Source organism: Pseudophryne corroboree, chromosome 6 (assembly GCF_028390025.1).
Source record: "Pseudophryne corroboree isolate aPseCor3 chromosome 6, aPseCor3.hap2, whole genome shotgun sequence".
Taxonomy (NCBI): Eukaryota; Metazoa; Chordata; class Amphibia; order Anura; family Myobatrachidae; genus Pseudophryne; species Pseudophryne corroboree.
This window is the reverse complement of record NC_086449.1, coordinates 676,796,576-676,817,298: the sequence shown is the minus strand read 5'-3', so window position 1 is coordinate 676,817,298 and position 20,723 is coordinate 676,796,576. Positions and strand designations below refer to the sequence as shown.

Below are 20,723 nucleotides of genomic sequence, written 5' to 3'. Positions count from 1 at the left end.
CAGGAACCTCCTAAAACCAGGAAAGGTGTCTGTACATCAATGCACAAGAGTCCTGGGAAAAAATGGTAGCTTCTTACGAAGCAATCCCTTTCGGCAGATTCCATGCAAAGGGATCTGTTGGACAAATGGTCAGGGTCGCATCTTCAGATGCACCTGCGGATAACCCTGTCGCCGAGGACAAGGGTATCCCTTCTGTGGTGGTTGCAGGAGGCTCATCTATTGGAGGGCCGCAGATTCGGCATGCAGGATTGGATCCTGGTGACCACGGATGCCAGCCTGAGAGGCTGGGGAGCAGTCACACAGGGAAGAAATTTCCAGGGAGTGTGGTCGAGCCTGAAAAAGTCTCTTCACATAAGCATTCTGGAACTAAGAGCAATCTACAATGCTCTAAGCCAGGCGGAACCTCTGCTTCAAGGAAGACCGGTGTTGATCCAGTCGGACAACATCACGGCAGTCGCCCATGTAAACAGACAGGGCGGCACAAGAAGCAGGAGGGCAATGGCAGAAGCTGCCAGGATCCTTCGCTGGGCGGAGAATCACGTGATAGCACTGTCAGCAGTATTCATCCCGGGCGTGGACAACTGGGAAGCAGACTTCCTCAGCAGACACGACCTTCACCCGGGAGAGTGGGGACTTCATCCAGAAGTTTTCCACATGCTATTAAACCGTTGGGTAAAACCAATGGTGGACAGGATGGCGTCTCGCCTCAACAATACACTGGACAGGTATTGCGCCAGGTCAAGAGATCCGCAGGCAATAGCTGTGGACGCGCTGGTAACACCTTGGGTGTACCAGTCGGTATATGTGTTTCCTCCTCTGCCTCTCATACCAAAGGTATTGAGGATTATACGGCAAAGAGGAGTAAGACTAGTGGCTCCGGATTGGCCAAGAAGGACTTGGTACCCGGAACTTCAAGAGATGGTCACGGACGATCCGTGGCCTCTACTTCTGAGAAGGGACCTGCTTCAGCAGGGTCCTTGTCTTTTTCAAGACTTACCGCGGCTGCGTTTGACGGCATGGCGTTTGAATGCCAGATCCTAAAAGGAAAAGGCATTCCAGAAGAAGTCATTCCTACCTTGATAAAGGCAAGGAAGGAAGTCACCGCGAAGCATTATCGCCGTATTTGGCGAAAATATGTTGCGTGGTGCGAGCAGCGGAGTGCTCCGATGGAGGAATTTCAACTGGGTCGTTTTCCTACATTTCCTGCAATCAGGATTGTCTAGGGGTCTCAAATTGGGATCTATTAAGGTTCAAATTTCGGCCCTATCAATATTCTTCCAAAAAGAATTGGCCTCAGTCCCTGAGGTCCAGATTTTTATCAAAGGAGTACTGCATATACAGCCTCCTGTGGTGCCTAAGGTGGCACCGTGGGATCTAAATGTAGTTTTAGATTTCCTCAAATCCAATTGGTTTGAACCACTAAAGAATGTGGATTTGAAATATCTCACATGGAAAGTGACTATGTTACTGGCCCTGGCTTCGGCCGGGAGAGTATCTGCACTGGCGGCTTTGTTTTATAAAAGCCCTTATTTAATTTTCCATTCGACATAGGGCAGAGCTGCGGACGCGTCCGCATTTTCTCCCTAAGGTGGTATCAGCGTTTCACCTGAACCAGCCTATTGTAGTGCCTGCGGCTACAGACGACTTGAAGGACTCCAAGTTGTTGGACGTTGTCAGAGCCTTAAAAATATACATTTAAAGGACGGCTGGAGTCAGAAAATCTGACTCGCTGTTTATACTGTATGCACCCAACAAGTTGGGTGCACCTGCTTCTAAGCAGTCGATTGCTCGTTGGATTTGTAACAAAATTCAACTTGTACATTCTGTGGCAGGCCTGCCACAGCCTAAATCTGTTAAGGCCCATTCCGCAAGGAAGGTGGGCTCATCTTGGGCGGCTGCCCGAGGGGTCTCGGCATTACAACTCTGCCGAGCAGCTACGTGGTCAGGGGAGAACACGTTTGTAAATTTTTACAAATTTGATACCCTGGCAAAGGAGGACCTGGAGTTCTCTCATTCGGTGCTGCAGAGTCATCCGCACTCTCCCGCCCGTTTGGGAGCTTTGGTATAATCCCCATGGTCCTTTCAGGAACCCCAGCATCCACTTAGGACGATAGAGAAAATAAGAATTTACTTACCGATAATTCTATTTCTCGGAGTCCGTAGTGGATGCTGGGCGCCCATCCCAAGTGCGGATTATCTGCAATACTTGTACATAGTTATTGTTAACTAATTCGGGTTATTGTTTAGGAAGCCATCTTTCAGAGGCTCCTCTGTTATCATACTGTTAACTGGGTTTAGATCACAAGTTGTACGGTGTGATTGGTGTGGCTGGTATGAGTCTTACCCGGGATTCAAAATCCTCCCTTATTGTGTACGCTCGTCCGGGCACAGTACCTAACTGGAGTCTGGAGGAGGGTCATAGGGGGAGGAGCCAGTACACACCACCTGACCTGTAAAAGCTTTACTTTTGTGCCCTGTCTCCTGCGGAGCCGCTATTCCCCATGGTCCTTTCAGGAACCCCAGCATCCACTACGGACTCCGAGAAATAGAATTATCGGTAAGTAAATTCTTATTTATTCATCACCACTACAGCTAACAGTCCTGCTCCAAGTCCAACTTCCTACACTGTTTTCAACTCCAGCACATCTTCCTGTTCGCACCATTGTAGCAGCCGCCAGAACTGTCATCTGTATTCAGCCTTGCAGTAATGTTCTCTGTCTGTCAGCTCTCTCATAAGTATACAGGGTTACAAGTTCTGACTCTAGTTATATTCAGTAATTATCTGCATCTGTTCTCTCTTGAGGATAACCTTCATAAGACAGTGGTTCCTGAACTGAGCCATCCAATTCTAGTGAGCTGATAATGACTGCAGACAACAGTAATGGTTAAAATTAATTTGGTATACAAAGAAATGGAGATTGTACTGTGTAGTTCATTAGCTTTGAGACACTGGGACATTTTCAGGGACAGACCTTCAAACCCTGGGCCTGTCCCTAGAAATTACCATCCGATAAAAAAAAGAAAAATCTTTGATTGTCTTCTGTAGCTTTAAAGGCTGGTTACTTATTGTTTCTTTAAGGCAGGCATGTCCAAAGCCCAGCCCGGGAGCCAATTGCGGCCCGTGCTCACAGTTTCCCCGGCCCGCAGCCCACTGGTGGATCCAGCAGGGGGTGATAACGGCAATCGCCCCCCGTAACACACAGCGCCAGCACCAGCAGACCCTGCTAATTCTGTAGGCAGCCGTGCCACCCCGGGCAGAGAACAGGCTGAGGGTAAGCTGCACAGCACTCAGTGCCAGGCTACTAGGCTAGCAGAGCAGCAGCAGCATTGTCCACTAACTCCTCCTCCCTGGGCAGCTAGTGCACGGAACCTCTGGGTTCCACCTCCCTTCACATGACGGCATCCGGGGTGACAGGGCAGGCTCCACAGCCCCTCTTTAGGGAGGTGAGGTAACTGCCCCCAGCTGCTGCCGCTATGAAGAAGCTGGCCTTAAAACGCTATTAGCGCATCGGCTGTCCCCCGTCTCCCTAATCTGCTGGACCAGGCCAGCTCCACCTGCTGTGCCCCTGCAAGCAGAGAACGCAGCATGCAAAGAGCAGCGCTGCCCCTTGCCAAGGAACCTCACTTCCTGGAGGAACAGCATCCAGCCACTAGCCACAATCAGCGCCATAAAAAGTATGTTAAAATAGTGCATGGCATCATGATAAAAAAAAAAGATGTATTGTAAGGGGTGGGGGGGGGGGGGGTTGTTAAGCATAAAATGTATATAAAAGGGGAGGGGGTGGGAAGAAATAGGCACCAAGCATATACTGCAGTGCTGGGGGCATATAATGTGTATCTGGCAGCACTGTGGGGGCATTTGTGTATCTGGCAGCACTGCTGGGGGTATATAATGTGTATCTGGCAGCACTGTGGGGGCATATAATGTGTATCTGACAGCACTGCTGGGGGCATATAATGTGTATCTGGCAGCACTGTGGGGGCATTTGTGTATCTGGCAGCACTGCTGGGGGCATATAATGTGTATGGCAGTACGGATGGTGTAATGGTTAGAATTACTGCCTCACAGCACTGAGGTCATGGGTTCGATTCCCACCATGGCCCAAACTGTGTGGAGTTTGTATATTCTCCCTGTAGTTGCGTGGGTTTCCTCCGGGTGCTCTGGTTTCCTCCCACAATCCAAAAATATACTGGTAGGTTAATTGGCTCCTAACAAAATGAACCCTAGTGTGAATGTGTATGTGTGTACATGTGATAGGGAATATAGATTGTAAGCTCCACTGGGGCAGGGATTGATGTGAATGGTCAAATATTCTCTGTAAAGCGATGCGGAATATGTGTGCGCTATATAAATAACTGGTAAATAAATAAATAAATCTGGCAGCACTGGGGGCATTTGTGAACATGTCAACATTCTGCAGGTATGGACATGTCGTATGTCTACAGTTCAACAACGTCAACATCACAACATTGTGGTGTGGACATTATGATTGTTGACATTGTAAATGTGAATGGCTACATCCTATCTGGTCAAAAGCAGGCACTCTGAAGTCATCAGTCCTTGAGCGTATGATGACAGAATATTTTAAATTATTATCTTAAAACTGTCCCTATTTTTACATTACACTCATGATTTTCTTGGTTGCAAACTAGAAAGCGGATCCATGGTTTGTTAAATTATTTTTCAGAAATGTTGTATTATTCTAATCATTAGCTGCTTAGCCATCCATTATTATTACAATATTTGCTACTATTATACTGATAACATTTGGATGGCTACAAACATTACTGTTTGTTTAACTACAGAATAAACTTTTTTCCTTTTTCAACAGAAAAATCCAGAAAGAAAACAAAAGGGAAGAAAATGAGCAGTCCAGAAAGGAAAGAAAGATTGCGAAGAGGAAAAGGCTCCGTTTTGGGACAGCTGGGTAAGCTGGTATTACTACATGGGAAAATATTTGTTTATTTGGCTATATTATATACCACATGTGATGCATATATGTGTAGGAACTGCTGTGCAATAGTCTGTTTAAATGGGATGTGGTCAACATCCCGGTGGTCTGGATGCTGGCGGTCATGTGACTGATGCCGGAATCCCGACACCACACGGAATCCCGGTGCCGGAACACCAGCTGCCGACATCCTGAAGGTAAGTATTGGGGTGAAGGCTAGGGCGCCCCCCCCAGAGTCTTAGCCCTTGCCGCCATACTTGCGTATACCAGGAATTTGTCTTCGGTTTGCTATACAACAGCCAAGTAGGTAACAGATAAGCAGGTGGGGGAAGGGGGGCAAGTAAAGTCATACAGATAGGTATACCAGGGGGACACAAGTGAGTTACATGTACATCTAGTCAGTCAATGTTCAGGAGTTCAGCAGGTGACCGCTTGGAGAAAGAAACTTTTGAGGCTTCTGGTGGACCTGGCGGGGACGTCCCTGTAACGCCTGCCTGAAGGAAGCAAGTTAAACAAGCTGTGGCCGGGGTGTAGCTGGTCCTTTTCAATCTTCGTTGTTCACTTATTAGCTCTGGACAGCTACAGGTCCTGGACTGAGGGAAGGTCGGCCCGATGATCTTCTCTGCGGTTCTGACCACCTTTTGTAACCTGCATCTGTCCCTCGCGTTGGCGGAGCCGTACCATGCCAGTATCGAGGAGCACAGTACCGACTCCACAATTGTGGAGTAGAAGAGGAGCAGAAGCTTCTGTGGGATGTTGAACTTCCTTAGTTGCCTGAGGAAGAACAACCTCTGCTGCGCTTTCCTGTCAGTGGCGTCAGTGTTGGACCCCATTTAAGGTCCCGGGAGATTGTGGTCAATAGGAACTTGAAGGAGTCCACTAGCAATACCTCACTGTCAGTAATCGTTAGTGGAGGTGCACTAGCTGACTTCTTCCTGAAGTCCACTATCATCTTGACAGTTTTGAAGGGGTTGAGCTCAAGGTTGTTGTGGCTGCACCACTGGGCCAACAGGTCTACTTCCTGTCTATAGGCCGATCGTCTCCGTCCTTGATGAGGCTGATGACAGTGGTATCATCAGCGAATTTGATGATCTTTACTGATTGTGCCTCTGAGGTGCAGTCATTTGTGTACAGGGAGAAGAGCAGGGGTGACAGGACACAGCCATGAGGGTACCCTGTACTAATGGACCACGCTTGAGAGGTGAATTCCCCCGCTTTCACCACCTGTGTCCTATCTGTCAGGAAGTCTATTATCCAGGAACAGGTAGCTTCTGGGACCCCCTAGGCGAAGTAATTTGGGGTGGAGGATGCTGGGGACGATTGAATTGAAGGCCGAGCTGAAATCGACAAACAGGACTCTCGCGTAGGTGCTGTAGAATGTAGTGTAGGCCCAGATTGACTGCATCCTAGACACAGCGATTCAATCAATAGGCAAACTGTAGAGGGTTCAGTTGGGGTTCAAAACCAGAAGCTCAAACGTTTTCATGACCACAGAAATCGGTTCTATTGTAGACGTTCAGGCTCGTGATAGAGGGTTTCTTGGGAACCGGGACGATAGTGGACCTCTTGAGGCAGGAAGGGACTTTCTGTAGCTCCAGCGATTTGTTGAAGATCTTGGTGAATATGGGGTCGAGCTGACCCACACATGCTCTTAGGGCAGTTGGTGACACTCCGTCAGGACCCGTAGCTTTCCTGGATTTGGCCCTTTTGAAAAGGGCCTCCACCTCTTCTTGGGCGACTTGCAGTGCCTGGAGTTGGCCGTCGGTGTTCGGGGCATCGTAAAGGTGATTGTTTGGGTCGCAGGGGACTTCTCTAGCGAACCTGTAATAAAAGTGGTTCAGCTCGTCTGCTAGGTCTTGGTGCATGGTGGTGGACTTCGATGTTCTCTTGTAGTTGGTTATGGATTGCTTTCCTTTCCATACAGATACGGGGTCATTGGTGGATAGATCATTTGTCAGCTTGTCCGAGAACCGCTTTTTTGCTAGTCTGATTCCTTTAGTCAGAGAGTTCTGAGTTCGGCTGCATAGTGCTCTGTCACCGCTGTTACAGGCCTCCTCTTTGGCCCGATGATGTTGCCTGAGCTGGGCATTGAACCAGGGCTTGTTGTTGTAAATGCAGTAAGTTTTGGTAGGTACACACGTCCTCACAGTAGCTGATGTAGGATGTGACAGTGTCTGTCAGGTCGTTTGGCTCAGTTGCCAAGGCTTCAAAGACCACCTATTCGGTGCATTCGAATCAGGCCTGGAGCTTCATCTTAGCCTTGTTGGTCCATTTCTCAACAGTCTTGACGACAGGCTTAACCGCTTTCAACGTCTGTGTATAGGTAGGGAGTAGGTGGACAAGGCAGTGGTCAGATAGGCCGAATGCCGTATGCGGGATAGACTGGAAGGCAGACTTGAGGGTAGAGTAGCAGTGGTCAATGGTGCGCCCTTCCCTAGTGGGACACGTGACTTGTTGTTTGTACTTAGCTCCTTGTTCAGGTTAGTTCTGTTGAAGTCGCCCAGCACTATAAGCAGAGAGTCTAGGTGTTTTTGTTCTATGTCGGATATGCAATCGCAATTTCAAAGAAAGTAAGAAATAGTTTACAAGCGCTCCACAGATAAACCAGTTCACCCTTAGTTCACCACAAAGTTATAAACAAGGAGGAACAATACCGTCTTTTCAGATGTATCAACTTCACAATTGTCTGGTTGTGTTTCCAACTTATTCCTTTGCATACAATCTGTAACAAACTGTGTCCCCTTTGTATATACAAGAGCCAAGTTTTAGCTCATAAAGGGGAACACAATTAAAAATATCATAGTGCAAATGATCATTTAAAACACTGAAGTTTAATACTATAACACACTTACAAACATAGTAGATAAAAAGCGCATATCAAGAATCCCTTTCTGGCAATAACAGCAACGAATTAGAGAATCCTCAAAATCCCCTGGTGTATCTGGGTTAAATGTACTAAGTTCCGGAACAAGATAGCAGTGCAGGATTTCCAAAACAGCCTTTCAATGGGATGGTGTAAATAGGGAGAGCAGTACGCTTAACGCGTTTCAGGCATATTTGTCCTTCGTCAGAAGCGTTTAAACTGCTCACCCTAGCTCCCTCTTTATACCCTAACTAATACACATATCACCTGAACTGAATCGTCGCTAATCGGCTCCCAAGTGTCCGCACCGGCGCAGTACAAAGAAGCAAGTTACATCCGGGATGGCTGTGCGTTCCACTCGCGGCTGATGCGTTCCACCGACCGGAAGTTGTCATCTCAATCCGGAAGTCATACTACATCCGGAATGGCCGTGCGTTCCACTCACGGCTGATGCGTTCCATCGACCGGAAGTGGTCATCTCAATGGCAGGAGTCACACTCAAAAGTCTCCTCTTACTCCCGGAAATAGTGCTAACAATGAGCTTGCATTCCACAGACCAACCGCTTTTCTACTAGTGCGTTCCAGCGGGGATATGGTACACAATTGTCCATATAAAAAGTAATATAGCACCCCAAAAATAGGAGACACATAGTTAAAAACAACCAAAAAGCCACATAATTAAAACAGACAAATACACAAAGTCAGATAGTTAAAACAGGTATATGTGCAGAGTCATAAGGAAATGCATATCAAAAAGGTACTCAAATAATCAAATTAGAGATATTTAAGTTTAAGGAGCATTTTAACTCAAAATCCCCATTTAGTCCCTTGGGAACAAGGGTACCTAAATGGTAGATCTACTACATCTCTGCTTGAGATAATCGTTTCTCTATATTTCTATTTTTCCAATGGGGTTGTATTTGTTGTAGACCCCAAAAACCTTTTATTTTGCACTCCTTAGACTCATGACATTCTTTGAAATGGGCTGAAACAGTGTGAGTAAGTAGTCCTTTACGTATGTTATAAATATGCTCTGCTGCTCTTACTTTTAGACTCCTTGTGGGTTTTCCCACATAGAAATAACCGCATGAACATTCCAGAGCATATATAACGTTTCTAGAATTGCATGAAATGAAATCTTTTATTTCCACTTGCCTACCATTAATGACTAAATTAATAATTTTTTTGTCTTTAAGTTTTACAGTTTTGCACATCAAACAATCTCCACAGCGGTAGAACCCCTTAGTTCTAATACCTTGTCTAGGGTTAATCTCCACACTGCTTCTCACGAATTGATTTTGTAGTGATGGTGCTTTTCTGTAAATAAATAGAGGCTTATCTGGTATGACTTTTCCCAACAAAGGGTCTTGATTTAATAATTTCCAGTTATTGCTAAAAATTGTTTCTATTTGTTTATGTTTTGCATTAAATTGACTCAAAAAAGCCCATTGAAATTTGTTATTATCGTCCTTTACTCCATTCCGACTTTCAATTTTTAATAGGTCAGTTCTTTCTATGTTGTCGACCCTTGCTCTAGCCCTATTCAGCATATTTATGGAATACCCTTTTGCCCTGAATCTTTCCGATAGATCATCCTGCTGTTGTACCATATTGTCAGTGCAATTTTGTCTAATTCGTATGTACTGGCTGAAGAGGATGGATTCCAGCCAATTAGGGTGATGTTGGCTCGAAATATCAATAAAGCTATTTGAGTCGGTTGCCTTTCTAAATGTCCGAGTTTTTAAAGTTCCAGCATCAACATATATTTCAAAATCCAAAAAGTGTATATTTACTTGGCTTAAGTCAAAAGTCATTTTAATAAAGCATTATTTGCATTCAACGTGCCACATAAACAAGCTAAATTTTCCAGATCACCTCTCCATACAAAAATAATGTCATCTATAAAATGCTGCCAGAGCACCAGGCTCATCCCCAGCCGGCCACCACTGAACACTATCTGTTCCTCCCAGTGGGCCATAAACAGGTTGGCTTAGCTGGGGGCGTACCTGGTGCCCATGGCAGTGCCTGTCCTCTGTAAATAAAAAGAACCTTCAAATATAAAATAATTGTTGGTTAAAATTAAATTTATACTTTGTAAAATGAATTGTTTTAGATCTGCTCCCAATGTACTCAAATTTAAAAAGTGGGAAACAGCAGCTATACCCTTTTCTATGATGGTGTATAGGGATCCTACATCGGCAGTGCATAAGTAATCACCCTCACACCATTCATATAGGGATAATTTGTGCAAAATATTGCGAGTGTCCTTTAGATATGCTCTAGTGCACTGTACCAAAGGCTGCAGATAAAAAATCTATAAAGGCTGATAGATTTATGCTATTGCACCCCGAGATAATTGGTCTGCCTGGTGGGTGGAGGGGGTCCTTATGGACTTTCGGTAAAACATATATCGATGGTACTGATAGATCCGTAATATTGATATAATCGAATTCCATTTGTATGATTGTTTTCAAATTTAACGCTTTAGTAGTGAGTTCCCTCAATTCTTTTATAATCCTCAAAGTGGGATCACCTTTAAGTTTTTTATATATAACATCACACAATTGTAAATTTTATCAACATATACCACCTTGTCCATAAGGACCACCCCTCCACCCTTATCTGCAGGCTTAATAACAATTGATTCATCCTCTCGCAAAGTTTTTAGTGCGGAGAACTGTTTTTTACTAAGATTCAAATTACTCTGTTTATTTACATTGCTCTTAGTGTTAACCACTTTTTTTCTATTTCCTCCGTTACGACTTTGTTAAAAACATCGACACAACTCCCTTTACAGAACGTAGGGTTAAATGTGGAAGGGGTGCTAAAACTTGTATTACTTCATTGGTTTTCTCTGGGTGTGGAGTTTCTTTTTCTTTATTAAGGAAAAAAACGTTTTATAGTTAATTTGCGCATGAATTTTTGCACATCTGAAAACAAATCAAAACCTTTAGGTTGACTTGAAGGGGCAAACTTTCATCCCTTTTGTAAAACCTGTGTTTCATGGATAGTTCTTTTTTCGATAAATTAAAAATGTTGGTTTCTACTATAGGGTTAGTAACACCCTCATTTGTAGGTGTACTGTCTTATCTATTGATTGATCCTCTAAAGGATGTGCATTACTCAAACGCGTTTTTTTCCTTTTTCTATTTTCCAGCTCTCTTACCCCTATAGGATTTTGAATGTGTTTTAACATCTTGTTCCTTCCTGATGGTTTGAGATCCCACTCTAAAAAAGAGGTGTTAAAATAATTTGGGGTCCCTGAATCATCTATCTCTAGTCCTTCAAATCTATTAGAGTGTGTTGGACTATAACCATTTTTGGTTTGATTTTGCCAGTTTCGTGATTTTCGGGGGTCTCCCAAAATATTGATTAGTTTCCCAATACTCATGATTGTTTGCATCATTGTAGTCCCTCCTTGGTACATATCTACTTGATCTCTGTTGATGATAATTGGTTCTACTAATATGATCCCTCCTACTATTATAATTAGGACCATTGCTGAACTTAAAAGGAGATCAATTTCTATTTTTATATCTCCTATTAGGGTTATGCCATAACGGAGTTCTTCCTAACCGTAAATCTGTTTTCTGTAATGATTTTCTGGTGATCTCTGTTTTTGCTTGTGCTTTTGGTGTCCCCTTTATTTCTTCTTGGGTACTTAACACACCCCTTTGGTACTTTTTCTTTTTATTAGTTCTTTTGTAATCTTTGTGATTTTTTTTGTAAGAGCTCCTCATACACCTGAAAATCCTCCAATTCCTTATAGGGATGTACTAAGGAGTGTAATTCATTAATTTCATGGTTCAATTGTTTCAGGGTGCTGCCCCTTTCTCTGATTATTAATTTAATCAGAGATTTGGAGCATGCATCCAGAGTCTTATTCCATTCTTCCCTGAAGCCTTCATTAGTAGCTTCAAAGGAGGGTGGTGTAACAATTTTTAACCCTTTTGGTATCAAATTTACCTCTAAGTACTTTTCTAGTGTGGTGACTTCCCACCAGATCCTGTTCTCTTTCGTCATGATGGTGCAGGGCTCTGTTCATGCAGGCGAGGGGGGGAAATGTACACTCCCATAAGGGCAATTGAGGCAAATTCCCGGGGAGGGGGGGGGGTAGAAGGGGTTGCAGTTGATACTTAGCATCTCCAGGTGAGGGCTACATGATTTGCCTAGGATTGTGACATTGGTGCACCATCTGTCATTGATGTAGAAGCAGATGCCACCATCCTTCGTTTTTACTGAGAGATCATTGGAGCGATTGGCTCTGAAGAGACCGAAGCCCTGCAGAGACATAGGGTTGTCCGCAATATGGTTGTCCAGCCACGTCTCCGTAAGGCAGAGAACGGATGACCCTGTAATGCCTGACCCTGCGCTGCCCAGAAGGAATGACAGTTTGTCAAACTTGTTTGCCAGTGAGCGCACATTCGAGAGCAGGATCGCGGGAAGTGCAGACCAGTGCCCCCCACGGCCATCACCTCACTAGGGCACCTGCATGACAGCCTCTCCTCTGAGCCCAGGTCCTTCTACTAGGGGCGACACGAGGGTCTCTCTTACTCTCTTTCCGGGGGCCGCTGGCTGTCGCCGCCCGGGCTGCTGGGGGCCGTGGCCGCTCGGTTATCCACTTCTGTGTCCACAACGTCTACATCCCTGCCACACAGGGCAGTGAGAGCTGCAAGTGCAGCTGATCCACTCGCCGATGGGCGCGAACACGGGGTAAGCACCACGGGAGCTCTCCAACTTAGAAGGGCTTCCCTGCTGTATTTGGTCACTGTTGCTGTAGACAAGGGCAGGAGGGAAAACAAGTATATTGGCTGAGCTGCATAGCTCTGAGGCAGCCATCTGTGGTGCCATCTTGGGTTGTAATCGCTATAATCATTATTGCTATAACCTATTGCTGCTCTTTAATCCAATGGGTATATTTGAAACAAGTGATAAATAAAATAACTTTGCTTTTTATGTTGCTGATTTAGTCAATTATTCCAGGACAAAGCAGGTGGAAAGGTGTTAGAATACAATTCGTATTGTGTAGGTGTGAAAAATCTCAGTGTGAGCGGCCTTTGAAGTAGATTTCTTGTGGGGGTAGTGATAACATGTTTCCTGGGGAATGGCTCCTGCAATTTGAAATGAACAGTGACCCTTCAGCAATTCAGAGCCTGAATATAGTGTATATTAATTGATTAATGCAAGAAGTCAGAGTTATTTGTTGTTCAGAGAACAGAGGTGAATGATGTCTAAGTGAGGGGCTGGATAGAGCCAAATATAGGTTGTATTCCACAGTAGCATGTCTGGGATGTCCAATGCAGAGTACAGTAGATTCCAAACTGAAGGACTTCTCAGTGGAGAGATGCAGAGGTTTCAATCCAGTGTGTATCTCAGCGTAGGAATGAAATCCATTGGTTTTGATGAGCTGTCCATGTAGAGCAGTACAAGTTAAAGGCAAGTCCTTGGATATTTATGATGATTCATAGGTCAGTTGTGGTGAATTTAAGCAGTTTTATGGAGATGATCAGGAGCATGCAGAAGGTGAGGCAGCTATCTTGGCTGGCATATGCTTCCAACAAATTTTCCATCATTTTTTGTTTACCATTTTCTATTTCTGTTGCCTTATATGTACACGAACACTCACAAATAAATGCAGTCTACTACAGTGGCATTACTGAGAAAAAGGGACAATCTAAGTTGCTTTACACATGTAATGTGCTGTAAGTAAGTCAAGTATGCGATTCAGTCCTACAGTTAGCACCACTCCCTGGAATAGGGGTAATTTTTCCCCACACCATCCATTAACACAACTCCTTTCTCTCATAATCTGGTGAACTTTGGGATGGGGGTTTATTACTAGAGCCCTAGTGGTTTCAGAAATACCTCTCCAGTATAGGAAAGTAAATTTGGGGAATTGAAGGTTCTTAGCACAGCTGATAGGACAAACCAAATACATATTTCTACTTGTTGGCAAGTGGTGGTGTTCGTAAAATTTTATGCTCAGGATGATTTAGAGGACACTTTAAGTTATCTGTGAGGCTTACATTGCGTTAATCAGTACTACACTATTATTACTACACTATTAATTGTGTTACATTTTTAATAATTACAAATTATGATCCTGTATTCTTTCTAATTTTTTATTGAGCTATGGAAAAATCACCTTTATTGATCCTTGTGACTGATTCAGTGAACTTAAAAAAAAATATATATATTTCATTGATTACCATAATCTTGTGTTCTGGGCATCCTAGTACAGTTTTTCTAAAGAATTGGTTGTACTTCCTGGTCCTGTAAAATTCTGTCTGGCTCACCCTAAAGACAAAACTTATGTTATGGTTCTAAATTAAAGGCACATATATCCAATCAGCATGGCTTATATATCCCACCAGCTGCTGCATATTTCTTAAAAGTTGCAGAGATGTTGATCAGTGTGTAGTTAATTGACTCCTTCAAGTCTCCTGATTGGCCTTTGCCTTCCCTTTAATAAGGTCTGATCCATAGTCATTTTGCCCATTATTGTTTCTTGTTCTGTATGACTAGTTACTATATGCTATATACCAGCCTAGCCTGAATCCTTGACCAGGATTTGTGTTTGACATCCCTGAACTTTTGCCTTGTGCTTGACTCTGCCTTGTCACTCGCTGCCCGTCCTGGCCTTAGTGTCTGTTTTAATTGATTTTCTTCTGATTTTTTTTTTACACTGATATCTGACCTGATACCTAATTCTTGTCTAGCATGTACTGTACATTATGTACATTATTGATATGCTCCCTGACCTAGTAGTATCTTACTTTGTCTCCTCCTATATGTGTTTATTTTCTGACCTCTTCCAATAACACCTAAAACAGGTGTTGAAAAGTCCTGGGGCAACAGAATTCTTTTGAGAATATACACCCCTAATGGTAATGACATTGCTATAGGAGAAGAGCTTGTTTTTTTGGTGTTTTACAGAAAGGGTTGTTCATAGTCTGACATTATATTGTGACAGTACTAAAAACTACTCGAATAACATGTCCAGATCACATTTTGGCCAACTAAGTCCAGGTTTTGACACACATGGCCTAAGAGCATTAAGTTTTGAACTAATTTTTCTTCCCTAGCTTTGGTCATGGAGTCCTAGGTAAACCAGCTAGCTCGATCTCAGTGGACCGACCATAAGCTGCTTAAAAATATTCAAGAGTTTGCAAATTCTGCTTTAGTATAAAATTAAGATAATCGCCTACAGAAGAAGAAAGAGTGTGTGTCTTGATGTTCAGCTTGCATTCCACTTATCTGTAGATTTTTCTATTAAGCATTAAGGCTTTCATACAATGCAGAATTAGCATAAGCAGAATTGAAGCTTCATTTTCTTAAGCAAAGCTGTTAAACCCCTGGAGAATGCATGGCAGAATTCTATTGTAGGGCTACAGATTATAGCTACAATGATCCAGCCCTTCACAAACAGTAGCACTTAAGTGTCTCCGATCCTAATAAAGAGAGTTTAGTCTTTTACCCTACTTCTGAACCTTAGGAGTCAACTATACAGGTTTCTATTAAAATTAACATAATATTCGGGGTAAGGAGAAAAGAGTGTGGTTTGTCATAGTCCTCCGTTTCTCCTACAGTCTTTAAATCTGTTCCAGGAGGTATTCATATAAGAGAAGAAACAATACCTCCATTCCCCGGAGGCCTTGTATGGAATGTGAGAAAAAGGGTAACTTTGTTAAGAACTGCTCAAAGAAACTTAAAGCTCTAGTCAAGTCAGTATTTTCTCTTAAACTAGGTCAGTTATTTGTTACTAATGTCATGCAACTATTCTTATAAATCTATTTCTACCTTCATGGATTATGGGCTAGCTGTTAGGTTTATTATTTTCTTTTTAAGGGTTTACTTGGCTTTTATGAAACAGGAGCGCAAACCTAGATCAGGGTAAAGAGGTGGATGTAATCTTTTTAGATTTTGCCAAAGCATTCGACACTGTACCACACATGAGACTTATCTACAAGCTACAAGAAACAGGGCTAGTAAGCACAATATGCACTTGGGTCAAAAACTGGTTAGATAATAGGGAGCAGCGCGTTGTGGTTAATGGATCTTTTTCAAATTGGACTGAAGTGCTAAGTGGTGTGCTGCAAGGCTCAGTATTAGGACCGCTATTGTTCAATATTTTGATTAACGACCTAACAGAAGGTCTAGAGAGCATGGTGTCAATTTTTGCAGATGATACCAAATTGTGTAAAGTTATAAATGCGGAGGGGGATGCTGAGTCGCTTCAGAACGACTTAGTTAAATTAGAAGCTTGGGCAGCGAAATGGAGAATGCGCTTCAATACAGACAAGTGTAAGGTAATGCACTGTGGTAACAAGAACAAAAATAACACCTACCTACTAAATGGGGTAAAATTAGGGGATTCTGTACTGGAAAAGGACTTAGGTGTCCTCATAGATAGCAAACTAAGCAGTAGTACCCAAAGTAGGACTGCAGAAAAGAAGGCTAATAAGATATTAGCATGCATAAAACGGGGAATTGATGCTAGGGACGAGAGTATTATACTCCCGTTATATAAGTCACTTGTGAGGCCACACCTTGAATACTGTGTACAATTCTGGGCACCATACTACAAAAAGGATATCCTGGAGCTAGAAAAGGTTCAGAGGCGGGCGACCAAACTAATTAAGGGTATGGAGACGCTGGAATACGAGGAAAGGCTTGCAAGACTAGGCATGTTTACACTGGAAAAGAGGAGATTAAGAGGGGACATGATCAACATCTACAAATATATAAGGGGACAATACACAGATCTTGCGCAGGACCTGTTTTTGGTTAGATCAACACAGAACTCGTGGACACTCGCTCAGGTTAGAGGAGAGGAGATTCCACACAATACGGTGTAAAGGCTTTTTTACGGTAAGGACGATACGTGTTTGGAATTCTCTGCCTGAGGGAGTTGTAATGGCCGACTCAGTCAACACCTTTAATAATGGGTTAGATAAATTCCTAATGGATAAGGATATCCAGGGTTACGGGGCATAGTCACGCACTATGGTTATTATAAAAAAGAGGGGTAAAACGTAACGGCAGTCATCAACATCAGTCAAAATTTTATACAAAATAATCCTTTATAGGAGACCACAAATAGGTTGAACTCGATGGACAATTGTCTTTTTTCAACCTTAGATACTATGTTACTATGTAATTTTTCCTGTAGATAGTGTGGTTACAGTTAAAGAGACCACTATGTAAAGTACAGGTGCCATTCCAGAGGACTGGGAAAGAGCGAATGTAGTTCCACTGTACAAAAGTGGAAGCAAGGAAGAAGCAAGTAACTACAGACCAGTAAGCCTTACATCAGTAGTAGGGAAAGTAATGGAAAAACTACTAAAAGAAAGAGTTGTGGAATATCTTAACTCAAACAACTTACAGGATCCAAAGGAAAGGAAAAATTATTTCACAGAAAGGGTAGTGGATATGTGGAATAGCCTCCCATCAGAGGTGGTAGAGGCTAAGACTGTAGAGCAATTTAAACATGCTTGGGATAGGCATATGAATATCCTTACAAAGAATTAAGATTCAAAAAGGGTTGATATTACCTAAAGGATAAAAAAAAATGTGCAGACTAGATGGGCCAAGTGGTTCTTATCTGCCGTCAAATTCTATGTTTCTATGTTTCTAGATGTGAAGACAAAGTATATACGAGCCTAGTTTGTTCAGGGTGTTTAGTTTATTCAGGCTTATTATTTCTGTTGAGTGCTAGATTGACAGATGCTTGGGAGTAGGGTACAACTTATAACAGTTGTTCCCAAACTGGGTGTGGGGAGTCACAGGGCACTTGCAGCAGTGCCAAGGGAAATCAAATTATGCTTATTGTGATAAGCAAAACCAGTACTGGTGTCTTCCAGTCATAAAATATGTGCACGAACAGACATGCAAGCCTGTCCAAAGCCACATAACTGAACCTAAGGATGGCAGGTGTCTGGATTGGGAGTGTTGTGAACTCGGGGGCTCCTCCGATGGTCGGGAAGAGGAACCACAGCTGGGTCGGAGCAGAGAAGGCCGGATATAGGTTTTCCTCATACAGGACTCTGACAATTATGTTTGATGAAAAAATGCTGAAGAACTTTATTTTGGGAAGGGAGCAATACAGCAGCACATGGAAGAAAGAGAACTTGTGGGCAATGTCAAAGGCTACTGAAGAATTTGTTAGCGATGTTTAGAGATACATAAATAAAGAACTTGTGAGCGCTGGTAAAAGACACTGAAGAATTCGTGAGCGATGTTTAAAGACGCTGATGATTGAAGAACTTGTGAGCGATGTTTAAAGACACTGAAGAATTCGTGAGCGATGTTTAAAGACGCTGATGATTGAAGAACTTGTGAGCGATGTTTAAAGACACTGAAGAATTTGTGAGCAATGTTTTAGAGACACTGATGACTGAAGAACTTGTGAGCGATGTTTAAAGACACTGAAGATTTTGTGAGCGATGTTTTAGAGATACTGATGATTAAAGAACTTGTGAGCGATGTTAAAGGACACTGAAGATTGAAGAACTTGTGAGCGATGTTTAAAGACACTGATGATTGAAGAACTTGTGAGCGATGTTTAAAGACACTGATGATTGAAGAACTTGTGAGCGATGTTTAAAGACACTGATGATTGAAGAACTTGTGAGCGATGTTTAAAGACACTGATGATTGAAGAACTTGTGAGCGATGTTTAAAGACGCTGATGATTGAAGAACTTGTGAGCGATGTTTAAAGACACTGATGAATGAAGAACTTGTGAGCAATGATAAAGACACTGATGAATGAAAAACTTGTGAGCGATGATAAAAGGCACTGAAGATTTGGTGAGCAATGTTCAAAGACGCTGATGATTGAAGAACTTGTGAACACTGTTTAAAGACACTGGAGACTTGGTGAGTGAGCAGAACGATATGCTGGGAAAGTTAACTGGATGCTGGAAACTCTAGGAGATAGCACGGCGGTCACAGGAGCACTGGAGATCACCTCTGGAAAAGTGACGATACTCAGGCGCCGGGGCTCTGCCCGGCGTCTGGTTTTGAATCTCCCGCCCTAACAGGATTGGTGGAGCGGTTCTGTGACGCCACCCGCTCCCCGCCCACGTGACGACGGGTGCATTGGCGGCGCCCACACTCCGGGGAACCGCCAGGAGCAGTGCCAGCCAGACGCCGGGACCCGATGACCGCCGGAGGCGGGGGCCGCCAGACGGACCAGCAGACACGCAGGGGTAAGCGCGGCGACCGCTGCCTCTGGTGTGTTACAGTACCCCCCTCCTCCAGGAGTGGCCCCCGGACACTTCCCGGGCTTTGTTGAATGTCTGGAATGGAAGATCCGCACTAGTCGGGGAGCCGTGACTTCAGCAGCTTTGACCCAGCTCCTCTCCTCAGGACCATAACCTTTCCATTCTACCAGATACTGTAGATTCTTGTGAAGATAACGAGAGTCAAGAATAGCTTTAATTTCAAATTCCGTTCCAGCTTCAGTCTCTACAGAGGTTGGCCTAGGAGATTCTGAATGGAACCGATTCAAAACAAGAGGACGAAGAAGAGAGACATGGAAAGAATCTGGTACCCGAAAGTGGGAAGGCAATCCCAATTTGCAGACAACCGGGTTCAGGACTTGCAACACTGGGTAAGGGCCAATGAACCTTGGAGCAAACTTCATAGCAGGCACTCTTAAACGGAGATTGCGGGTAGAGAGCCATACCCTGTCACCCACTTTGTATTGGGGAGCTGCCCGTCGCTTCCTATCCGCAAAGAACTTGTAGCGGCCGGAGATTTTCTTGAGGTTAGCATGAACCCTACTCCAGATTTGACTGAAGTGCCGGAGAGTAGAGGCTGCAGCAGGGACATCTTCCGGAGGACAGATGGGTAATTCTGGAACTTGAGGATAGAATCCATTATTAATGAAGAATGGAGACTCACCAGTGGAGGAGTGGTACAGATGATTATGGGCAAACTCGGCCCAGGGTAACAGTTCCACCCAATTGTCTTGCGAAGGAGAGAGATAAACGCGGAGAAAAGTCTCTAAATCTTGATTGACGCGTTCAGTTTGCCCATTGGTTTGAGGATGGTAAGCAGATGAGAACTTGAGCTTTATTTGTAAGGCAGAACAGAGGGCCCTCCAGAACCTTGCCGTGAACTGCACCCCCCGATCAGAGACTATCTCCTGAGGTAACCCGTGCAGGCTGAAGTGTTCACGAATGAATAATAAAGCCAACTTGGGAGCTGACGGTAACCCGGTCAATGGAATAAAATGTGCCATTTTAGAAAAGCGGTCAATAATCACCCAGATGGTATTATGACCCTTGGAGAAGGGTAATTCAATAATAAAGTCCATCGAAATATGGGTCCAACGTCTCTTAGGAATGGACAGTGGATGAAGCAACCCCACAGGAGGCAGACGAAGAGTTTTGTGCTGAGCACATTGAGGACATGAGTTGACATAATCCTGTATATCCTTCTTCATAGTGTCCCACCAGTATGACCTTCGTAGAAATTCCCACATTTTTTGAACTCCAGGATGACCGGAAAACTTGGAGATATGAGCCGACTGCAGCAACTTCGGTCGAAATTTAGCTGGTACAGACATTCTCCCAGGAGGAGGACCCAGAGCGGTAGGAGCTGCCGAAATAGAGACTGGACTGAGGATCAAAGCCTTTTCAACTGAATTTTCTTTCATCCGAGGCCGTTAAGGAACGAGATAGAGCATCAGCCTTAGTGTTAAAAGTCCCGGCCCGGTACTTAATGATGAACGAGAAACGCGTGAAGAAGAGCGCCCATCTAGCTTGACAAGGATTCAAGCACTGGGCCGTCTTGAGATACAGCAAGTTCTTGTGATCGGTGTAAATCGTAATTAGATGTTTAAGTACCTCCATTCTTCTAGGGCAGATTTTATCGCCAAAAGTTCCTGGTCTCCAATGG

At 43.8% G+C, this 20,723-nt stretch overlaps 1 protein-coding gene across 14 annotated transcripts in view; it reads left to right on the top strand.

The window, feature by feature from the left end:
- The window catches only part of JADE2 (jade family PHD finger 2), a 1,261,323-nt gene that overhangs the window by 1,199,534 nt on the left and 41,066 nt on the right, over positions 1-20,723 (top strand). For all 14 annotated transcript variants that reach the window (XM_063928274.1, XM_063928276.1, XM_063928273.1 and 11 more), the window contains one exon: positions 4,833-4,928. In XM_063928274.1, coding sequence (XP_063784344.1) covers positions 4,833-4,928 — 96 coding nt within the window. The remainder of the gene's footprint in view (positions 1-4,832; positions 4,929-20,723) is intronic.